The sequence below is a fragment of the Antennarius striatus genome, chromosome 19, assembly GCF_040054535.1.
Source record: "Antennarius striatus isolate MH-2024 chromosome 19, ASM4005453v1, whole genome shotgun sequence".
Lineage (NCBI taxonomy): Eukaryota > Metazoa > Chordata > Actinopteri > Lophiiformes > Antennariidae > Antennarius > Antennarius striatus.
In genome coordinates this window covers 12,607,715-12,618,762 of record NC_090794.1, presented here as the reverse complement: position 1 = coordinate 12,618,762, position 11,048 = coordinate 12,607,715, and the positions used below count along the sequence as shown (strand labels likewise).

Sequence of the window (11,048 nt, the reverse complement as noted above, 5' to 3'; positions counted from 1 at the left end):
CTGAAAAAAACAAAAATTCATGTGGCTCACACAGTGGGAGTATTTGTCATCCCCACTCTCAAATATGTCATGTTAATGGTAAGCTGTGAGGCAAGTGTTCTGTGGAAAAAGAAAAATCTCTAGAGTTGTTTTCTTAAGGTTCTCAGACCACCGTTTGTGTTTGATGATCTTAAAAAATTGCATCAGCCCACAAGGTAAGGAAATTATCTGTAAAATATTGCACTGCAGCTATTTCATTTGAAGCCCTGTACAACTAAATATCAACTCCTTGTAATCCGAATACCCATATACAGATTTACAAAGAGGTGATGCTTTTGCAACTACTGTACAGCATTGTTTGGAGTTTTTTATTTGTTAGTTTGTATGCTTGGTTTTTTTTTGTTGTTTTTTTCAAGATTACTCTAAATAGATTTTTAACCAAGCATTTTGGAATGCGCTTGTCCAAGGAGCAATTCTCTAGATTTTTATGAAATATCACCAATGATCATCAACTGGATCCAGTAATAAAGTAACAGAAAGTTACACCATGGCTTCAATTGAATTATGATCCCAATGAAAGTGGTGTAATGCTAAATCTAAAATAGACATTAAATTGAAGATGAAAGATTGTGAAAGAATTGTGGAACTGATAGAAATAGAGAACTGAACAGAAATCATTTTCAGAGAACTGAACAGAAATCATCTTTGAAACAATCTCTAAATCATCTTTTCTTCACCAACTTTCAGTCTAATAAAGACTACAGTGTGATTCCAAATTCTAGGAGCTTTTTTTTTTTCATTCTGAAGGGGTCACATCATGGGCTGTTGGTTTTAGGTGCACTGACTTAAAATAATGAGTAAAGTGAACTGCCCAGTGGAGAAAATGGATGGATGGATGGAATATAAAAATGATTGTTCCCTTTTGCCTTACAAAATGATAGATTCATGGCAAGAATATAATTGAACTGTATAAAATTGAGCTCACAATATTTTTCAATTGATATCAGATTTATACTCAAGCTAGAAATGTTCTGTGGAGGCTTCATTTGGTGCAAATTTGACATTGGATATTGTGAATAATTGTAGAAGGGAGTATAATGTTGATCTCAACATTGTGATTCAGTCAAATCCTCCAACAAACATTTATACAGAAGGACTCTCCATCTGATCTCAATTTCTTTATTTTTGTATTCTTCATTCACAAATCATATTAAACACAATACCATTAGTTTACAAGTGATGATGTTTTCCTGCGGTCTGTAATATCTTTTTAAAATTGTGTCAATATTGCGTAAAAGTAGACAAAATCTCCTTTCATCTTGTCTTTAATGATTGATCAAAATGTCAACATCCATTTCGGTTGCAGTCCAAGTCCAGGAAAGTCCTTTTATTCATAATAATAACTGGATCTGTGCACAGAGCGTCTGTTCTTTGGATATTTTGGATGTGAGCAACTTTTTCTGTCCAGTTGTAAGCTCTTTGTAATAGCTGACCATAGTGGTCGGATTTTAAAGGTAAGTCTTAACCAGATTTTGATGAAAACTTTTTCTCAGAATTTAAAAATCTGGTGCTGTTGTTCTCACTAATGGTAGACATTGCAAGTGATGACAACAGCTTTATAAATGTAATTTCAGAGATTAATAATTCCTTCTTCACCTTTACTCATCTCTGACAGCATTTGATCCACTTTTAAACACAGTATGACCTTCATTTTGACGGCCAAGCAACATTTTATTTTGTCAATTGGTGAGTTTCTAATTTTTCTATTTTCTTTTTAAATTGTTTTTACTAGTGAGATCATTACTTAAAGGTCCAGCATTGCCAAATAATTCAAATTGACAATTTTGAATAAGTATTTGTCAGAAATATGACAATGTCCAGCATTGATTGTTGAGAATTTATCTGCCAACGTTGTTTCAAATATTCACCACAAACCCCTGGGCAGTCAGTTTTAATTGGAATATTTTCTTTATGTGCCTGCTGTAGGTCTATTGAGCCTATCACTGCTTACAGGTCAGTAAATTCCTATTTATATGTCATGTTTGGAAACCATGCTTATTGTTTAAATGGTTTGCTTTTTAATTTATGACCCAGGTTACATCAATCATGCTTTCATTTTCCCATATTCAGAATGTGACAAACTCAGGCTGGTTGGGCCTTCACGGTGCTCTGGAAGAGTGGAGCTCTACTACAATGACCGCTGGGGAACGGTGTGTGATGATCACTGGGGCACTGCTAATGCTGACGTGGCATGTCGAGAAGTAAACTGTGGATCAGTTCTTGAGGCCAAGAGAGGTGCCTTTTTTGGAGAGGGAAAAGATGATATCTGGTTGGATGATGTGGTGTGCAACGGTGATGAGCCGTCAATCCTGAAATGCACACACAGACCATTTGGGGAAAATAACTGTGGCCATAGTGAAGATGCTGGCGTTATATGTTTAGGTAAGACTTAGTTGGGGTGCTCATACTCCTTTAAACCTGCCTAAACCTCTAGTAGCCACTACGTAATGGTTACCTACCTGTCATAGTAATGCAACAGCATTGTCCAACAGCAAGGTCAGCAAGTCCGTGACTGGCAGCTGCAAATGTAATGTTTAAATTTCTCAAGGTGGAGATAGTGCTGTTCCCTTAAAATGTGTTCTACTTCATGTTACCTTTCTTATGGTATTATGGAATTTAGTATTTCATTTACAGAAGCAGAAAAATCCTGAAAACATTACATTCACAGAATAACAACTACAGTACTCAGAATCAGAATCTTTATTCTGATTTACGTATGAGACAGTACAAAATACACCTCTGAAGGCCCCAGTTAGCCCATCATCTGATAAATATAAGATAAAAAATATGTATGTATGTAAAAGTATGTAAAATACAAACAGTATCTGAACAGCAATTCTTGTGCACAATGTAAGTGACAGGTTAAAGTGTGTGAGTATTGAGTCTGGTAATCAAAGTGAGATTGATGAAAGAAGACTAGTGGACAGACCTTTGAAAGATGCATTTTTGTTTTGATAAAAACAACAACTAATTTTTAGATTCTTTTCAGTCCTTTTTTGGGGGGGGAGGGGGGTGTTTTTTATTTATTTTTGTTTGGACTCAATTCTTGATGGACATAGTTCTCTTGGCAAAATGTGATTTTACATTTTTTCTTGCTCCCGTCCGACTTCAGGAAAATACTTAATTGCTCTTTCATCAAGTATGAACAAACTGGTCCGACCTTGTCCCAGTAAATGAATAAGCTGAAAGATTTTTTTGATTGATCTTTTTTTTTGGTATTTTAGTACATTTAGTGATAGATCCATACCCCTTTAATGTCTGTACACGTACATGTACACGTAATGTCTCAAAGAGGATTATTTCACATGGGTTTAACATGCAGACAATTTATACTTTGAATGTTCTTTCTCACAACCTCATATTAATTGCAGAACATGTCAGGGTTAAGAATGGTAGCAATCGATGTAATGGCAGAGTGGAAATCTTCCATGATGGCCACTGGAAGCGAGCATGCAATAGTGACTGGGGTAAGGAACAAGCGGACGTATTGTGTCGAGAGCTGAAGTGTGGCAGTCCTACCACTCCGACTGAAGAGCTGGATTTTGGAACAGCACCTACCCTGGTCGGGGTGAAAGCCACCTGTACCGGAAATGAGAGCTCCATCTCGCTTTGCAACATTCAAGAATTCAAAGAAGCCTGCGTTGATGCTTCTGTTGTCTGTACAAGTAAGTGATCCAAATGTTAGAAAACAAAAAAAACGTGTAAAACATTATTTTGTCAATGAACCTTTCTATCGTTTAAATCTGACAGACAGCAGACTGATTAGGCTAGCAAATGGGACCAATCGGTGCTCTGGCCGAGTGGAAGTGTTCCATGATGGACAATGGGGAACTGTTTGTGACGACAGATGGGGCATGCAGGAAGCGACTGTCGCATGTCGGCAGATGAACTGCGGGAATGCTCTAACAGCCAAGTACAAGGCCTTCTTCGGCAGAGGTAGTGATCAGGTTTGGTTGGATGACCTTGAGTGTAGAGGTGATGAGAAAACCCTCGCTGACTGTCCACACAGAGTCTTTGGAGAGCACGACTGTGACCACAATGAGGATGCTGGTGTTGTATGCTCAGGTAACACACATTATTCTGTTTCTTGCTCAAAAAAGACATGTTTATTTGTATGTGTATTTGAATTAAATCAGGTTGGTCTAAATTTTGGAATATGCATTTGTGTGCCATGACAAAGAAATACTGTATATTAATGGCTTCCCGCACATATACAATATATCATGTCATTGAATATTAGATTAAATTTCAGATCTGGAAACAGTCATTTTATTCATCTTATTCATTTTAGACAAGAGAACAGTGCCTATGTAAACCCTAGGAAAACACTTCATCTCATTATTGGACATTAACATTTTAAATATTCTTTCTAAATCCTTCCTTTCCAGAAACAGTCAGACTATACAATGGTACTGATCGTTGCTCTGGCGCATTGGAGATTTTTCACAATAACCAATGGAGGAAAATTTGTAATCACAACTGGGGCCATGAACAGGCATCAATGGTGTGTAAGGAACTTGACTGTGGAACTCCGAAAAAAACCCAAGAACCCTTAAACTTTGGTGACAGAGGACTGAGTGGCTTCACAAGTAGCTGCTCTGGCCATGTGAGCTCTATGTCCCAGTGCTCATTTCAAGAAAACAATGGGAGATGTGATGGTGTGTCACTTTTATGTTCAGGTAAGATGCTAATCAAGGATGTAGCATAGCAGACTTCAGCTTAGCATAAGCTACGTTGCTATTAAACAAAAATATTAGCCTATGTTCATTATATCATGTTATCACTATATTTCACTTTAATGTACACTGTTGCAATATTAACAGTATTCAAGACTTTGCCTTAGTTAGTGGTGGTAATGCTTAATGGCTCATATATTCGCTAACCCTTAATGAGTGCTTTCAACACGAGTGGACCTGTCCTCAGGTAACCCACCACTTAGGCTTGTCAATGGTACCGACCGATGCTCTGGTAGACTGGAGATTCTGCATGATGGCCACTGGGGAACGGTGTGTGATGACGAATGGGATATCAAAGATGCTCAGGTGGTGTGTAGAGCCATGGACTGCGGATCACCTCAGGCAGCCAAATCTGGAGCCTTCTTCGGTCAAGGCTCTGAAGAAATTTGGTTGGATGATGTCAACTGCATTGGCAACGAAAGTTCACTCTTACATTGCCAGCACTCTACCCTTGGAGAATCTAACTGTGGCCATGGTGAAGATGCTGGAGTAGTGTGCTCAGGTATCATCCTTGTTGTTACTGCGCTTCATTTCCTTTCTTTGTGAGCAATTAAACTGTCGTGTAACAATTATGTGAACTACTATTATCAGAAGCTGACAGCTTGAATTAGCAAGATAGTCCTTTCAAAATGTGTCCAAACATTAAAATGATTTCTCTATCCTTTGCCATCCAGCTACAATTAGACTACGTAATGGCACTGACCAGTGCTCAGGCAGGGTGGAGTTCAACCTTGGTGGCCAATGGTCCCCAGCACACAACATTAACTGGGGAATGAATGAAGCTACAGTGGTGTGCAGAGAGATGGGTTGTGGAGATCCTGTTAGGGTGTCCGGATCATTTGGCCAAGGCAGTGAAATGAGAGGTTATAAGGTCAGTTGTAGTGGGAGAGAGAACTCTCTTTCACAGTGTACCCTGACAGGATCCACCAAGACTATACATAATCAGATTGAGGATGCAACTGTCCAATGTTCAGGTAAGGAGATACAAAACTCATTGGTAGTAAAAGAATCTGGTACTTGTGTTTAGATCAAGGCCCATGTGAACCAAGAATGTTTAAGGTGTGAACTGGCAGTGGGAAGTGCTAGTTCACCCACTGCCAAGGTGCACTTGAGCAAGGCACCATCCCTCTAGATGTTGCACATTGGACAAACCAAGAATGAGCTCTCTGCCGCTCCACCCAACACTTACTGTACATGCTTACAGACCCTTCCCTCTGTGTGTGTGTGTGTGTGTGTGTGTGTGTGTGTGTGTGTGTGTGTGTGTGTGTGTGTGTGTGTGTGTGTGTGTGTGTGTGTGTGTGTGTGTGTGTGTGTGTGTGTGTGTGTGTGTGTGTGTGTCTGTGTGCGTGCGTGCGTGCGTCTGTGTGTGTGTGTTACGGGTCTGTACACACATATGTATATACAGTATAATGTGACATATGATAACATAACTAGAGTGGAAAAACAATTTAACAGCGGTGTTCCAGCTCTGAGAAAAGATTATTATCATTCTGCTTAAAGGGAATAATAGTCCTACTCCAGACAATCACAGTTGTTTTGGGTAGGGCTCGTCCATTGTCAAAAGATGGAACACAGAGAGTGCACAACTTACAAATTGGACAAAAACAAAAATGAAATAATGTTCTTGTCCCTGTATCACTTGTAATTAAAGCAACGACATGTCCGCCCACAGTTATGTCACCAATGAAAATGTCAATGAAAATTTTAAATTCAAAATTTAAATTTTTCATTGAAATTTTTTTTGAATTTTGAATTTACCAAGTATTAAAAATTGGTAAATCCATCCATTCCGACCAGGACTCCGAATGGATGGATGAATGGATGGATGCTTGGTAATTTTTAACAACAGTGTTGATTCAATGTCATTTCCAGGCAATGTTAAGTTGACCAATGGGCCAAATCGTTGCGCTGGAAGAGTGGAATACTATGACAAAGGTCGTTGGGGTCCTGTATGTGGGGAACTTTGGGACGTGAATGATGCAACGGTTGTGTGCAAACAGCTGGAATGTGGGAGGCCAGATAAGATAACTACCGCCACTGAATTTGGCCAAGGCTCAGGTCAGGTCTGGATTGATCAAATTGAATGCAGTGGATCAGAGACAACGATGGCTGAGTGTCCACAAAGTCGATTTACAGACAGAACTTGCAATGCTACCTCCATTGCTGGTGTTGTCTGCACAGGTACGATTCTTGCCCTCAGTATGACAAACTTGTTCACACATACTGCGACTCTATGCAATTTCCTCCGGGATTATTAAAGTATCTATCTATCTATCTATCTATCTGAAACTCATGTGCATATGTAGACATAGAAATGTATGATGTTCCGGCATCACTGAGTTTATGATATGAAAGATATTTTCTTCATTCATTTCTCATACACACAATAAGTAAACGCTTAATTCCAGGATCCACAAAGAAGCTATCCAAACATCTTATTATGTTTCTCACAACAGATTAGTGTTCAAAGCACGTCACATTTTTTTATCAGGTAGATGTTCGTTTGCCACATCTTTCACTGGATTATGATGACTTTACTATGTTTGTTACCATATAATCATTTTGGATTGCCTATTTCACAGGGAGTCTGGAGGTTCGGTTGGTTAATAGTCAGGATGAGTGCTCTGGCAGAGTAGAGGTGCGTCGGGAAAACGCATGGCATACAGTGTGCGACACAGACTGGAACCTGACTAAAGCTCAGGTGGTCTGCGACATGCTGCAATGTGGGAATGCAGTGCAGATTCCTGGCAATGCCCATTTCGGCCAAGGCAGTGGATCTGTGGTGGAGGCCAGCGATTCATGCTTCAACAATGTTACATATCTTAAGCAATGCTCACTGACAGGTTTCCAAAGTTCAAGATGTGGACATGATAAGGATGCCAGTGTTCTCTGTGCAGGTAGAGAATTTTAAATGATGGGCTCAAAATTAGCTCCATAACAACAGTGTAGTGGGAAGTTATTATATGTACTTTATTTATTGTAATGCATTTACTAACTTAAAGTCAAGGAAATGTTAGACAATTTTAGGAAAATACAAGGTTTTGCAAATTTGTCATGACTTAAGTTGGTTGGTTTAGCCTATTAAGTACTACTGTAGTATTGAACTCCAGAGATGTTTGATGCTGGATTTTGAAATTAGCATCTGTTGATGATATAGTTTCAACTTACTAGATAGAAAGACATTTATATTGTGTCGTAAATAATATTCTATTAAGTCAGAACTATAGATCTCTTCTGTGTAAAAATGTATTTCAAGCATTACCCTTTGCATATGGAATCTCTTCTTTTCTGTCATCATATGCAGCACAGATTAGGTTAGTCGGTGGTACAGGTGAGTGCTCCGGCAGAGTGGAGGTCTTCTATAAAGGCCAGTGGGGAACTGTGTGTGATGATGACTGGCAAATGCCTGCTGCTGATGTGGTATGTAGACAACTTGGCTGTGGTCATGCAGTCTCTGCTCCTATGAGCGCTCACTTTGGTAGAGGCACTGGCCCGATTTGGATGGATAATGTGGAATGTACAGGCCAGGAGTCAGCCATCACACACTGTTCACATAATGGCTTTGGAAAGAACAACTGTGGACATGGAGAAGATGCTGGTGTTATCTGTTTGGGTAAGAGACTCATTTTGCATCAAGTCATTTCTTCCCATCAGATTTTAGACTTATTTAAAATTATTATCTGTTGCAGGAGCTCTAGTGAAGCCCCAGATCACGTTAAGCCCTGCTCCAGAGGTGAACTGGGGTGACAAAGTTGAAATAACCTGCGCAGTGGTCACACAACATTTGGGCGGGACATTTGTTCTGAGAAAGACCCAAGGATCCTTCAAAATGGAAAAATACTCTGACAATGATGCAGCAACTTTTGTCTTCCCTTCAGTGGACTTCAGTCAAAAGGGTTCATACATCTGTGAATACCAAAAGAAACTTCCAAATCAAGTCATCTATTTCCCTCAGGGAAATCCAGTTGATCTGTCTGTCATAGGTCAATTTTTCATACTTTGTCTGCTTGAACATAATTGATGTCAATTTGATTTACACCTTATTTGAATGGTCTTGATTTCTGTTTTCTACAGTGAAACTGGAGATGCCCAGTATCTCCCTATCATCACCTCATGCAATGGTGGTCTACAGTCCAGACACAATATCGGTCAGCCAAGGCAAAAGCTTTTCTATCACTTGCTCTATTCATTCCAGATATAATGGAGGTTATTTCTATCTGACAAAGTCAAATGTTACTGTAACTGAGGCAAAGTTGGCGTTTGGCCACACTATATTCTACTTGGCCAAATTTGACTTCCCTGCACTAGAATATAAAGACCAAGGACTGTATCACTGTGTCTACGGCATCAACATCTCCTCTAGGTCCTTCTGTTCTGAGCCCTCAAAATCACTCCAGGTCACTGTCGTTGGTGAGAAACTTTAAGAGTTTGTCTTTCTACCTTGTGTATGTCTAGATTTCTCCTTTGCTAACTCTACCTTGATCTTTCAATTCCTACAGCTCCCACAAGTTCCTCTTCAGCCATCTCAGGAGTTGTGGTAGGGGTCGTGGTGCTGCTGCTTGTGTTGGTTATTGGATACTTGGTTTGGAGAAGGAGAAGCCGAGGTGCAGGTAAATGCATCTGAAATGTTACTTCTGGTGTTGGTGGTTGTTGAATCTCATTCTCGAGTTATAAAATGCCACCAACCCTGACTCTGGATATTTTAATTGTTTGCTGGATTTTTGAATGGTGTGTTTGTTCAATCACCTCCCAGGGTGTAATTTTTATCCAGCACCAAACATCTGATAAACATAGTAGAACATTCAGTAGCAAGGGGTAATGATATGCTGATGATAGTAAATTCTTGGTATTACTGACCCCAAGTGGTGATATAAAAAACCCCAATCATAAACGTTTAATGATGCTAAAATATTAGATCTGTAGACCACACATAATTATCACGCATCAACAGTTACCCTCAGAGAGTTGAAACATCTTTTAGCCCATTTATAGTTACTCGGGTCCTTGATGAATGTTTTATCCGTGCTTCATGTACAAATGAAAGGCTGAACATATAAACTGTGATGTAAGATGACATAAGATCGTGTCATGTCTGGATTTCACTTGGATTTGACTCATCTCAAATATATCATGGTGATTTTATGATCAACTGTTTAGGTACCGTGGTTCAGTTCAGTAACAGCTTTGGAGGAACCATAAAAGAGGACATAGATGAGAGGAGCAATCGAGTATTTGATGAAAGGTAAGAAAAAACACAATGCATTGCATCCATTGCCATTTGCTGTATATTTCATTCCAATCAAGTAACCGGAGAAGAATTCTAGTGATTGTAATTCTCACTCTACCCTCTCTCTCTCTCTCTCTCTCTCTCTCTCTCTCTCTCTCTCTCTCTCTTTCAGAGACCGCAACAGTCAATCGAATGATCATGGTCGAGAACTGAAAGAGAAGAAGGTCGATGCTGAAGCTGACAATCCTGTTGAGAGGGATCCTGAAGATCTGGCTGGGAGAGTGTGTTATGAGTTTGAACCACTTGTTCTCTCATGATAGCCAAATGGCATGTGGAAGAGCCCTTGACATCATTAAATGCAGAGATCACCATGACATTTGGCACCAAAACAGGCTTTTCCTGCTTGAAGGGTTCAATTAACTACACTCAACATTGATGTCATAAAATGCATCAGGTCAGCAAAACTATTTTCAACCAGTGTTCAGTTTCTCTGTTCTATGCTTTTAGAAAATTAATTTGTACATGGACATTAAGATTGTGGTTTGGAACAGAACAGGTAATATATGTGCTGAAGGGGAACTCGGATTTGAAAAATGTATTACTGAATGCTTTGCTACAGTGTTGCTTATTTCCCTGGTGATTCTTAGACTTTAAAATTCTGCTAATTGTAAAGCAAAGCCAGTAGTTTTTCACTGCATTATAATTTGTTGGGTTTTTTTGAGTGTATGTGAATATTGATGAATAAATTTGTAAATCTAACAGCAGTACAGGTCTGTTTCATATAAAATGCACATCATGACACATGCACACCAATGCTATTATTACCAGTTTTATAATATTTCACAAATGACTGTTGCCTGTTGAGCAAACCTACAACATCCATCCATCCATCTTCCGCCGCTTATCCAGAGTCAGGTCGCAGGGGCAGCAGCTTCAATTGGGAGCCCCAAACTTCCCTTTCCCCGGCCACATCCACCACTGACTGTGGGATCTCCATGCGTACCCAGATCAGTGTTGAGATATAATCCCTCCACCTGGTCCTAGGT

General features: G+C 39.5%; 1 protein-coding gene across 3 annotated transcripts; it reads left to right on the top strand.

The window, feature by feature from the left end:
- Positions 1-66: 66 nt before the first annotated feature.
- LOC137613803 (scavenger receptor cysteine-rich type 1 protein M130-like) lies at positions 67-10,761 on the top strand. 3 transcript variants are annotated; one of them, XR_011038998.1, is made up of 18 exons: positions 71-194; positions 1,346-1,493; positions 1,655-1,725; positions 1,966-1,992; positions 2,110-2,421; positions 3,411-3,704; positions 3,790-4,104; positions 4,428-4,718; positions 4,963-5,277; positions 5,450-5,749; positions 6,648-6,956; positions 7,358-7,672; positions 8,080-8,388; positions 8,465-8,758; positions 8,850-8,923; positions 9,084-9,185; positions 9,275-9,385; positions 9,933-10,017. XR_011038998.1 is itself a non-coding variant. In XM_068343253.1 (18 exons), exons 3-18 carry the CDS (start codon positions 1,680-1,682, stop codon positions 10,317-10,319), a joined length of 3,804 nt encoding a protein of 1,267 aa, XP_068199354.1. In that variant the 5' UTR covers positions 71-194; positions 1,346-1,493; positions 1,655-1,679; the 3' UTR covers positions 10,320-10,761. The 3 variants fall into 3 exon arrangements, 2 of the variants coding, with proteins under 2 accessions (XP_068199355.1, XP_068199354.1); XM_068343253.1 differs by adding an exon at positions 10,175-10,761 and having other exon boundaries at positions 8,850-9,185; XM_068343254.1 differs by lacking the exon at positions 1,346-1,493 and adding an exon at positions 10,175-10,761 and having other exon boundaries at positions 67-194; positions 8,850-9,185.
- The last annotated feature ends 287 nt before the right edge of the window (positions 10,762-11,048 follow it).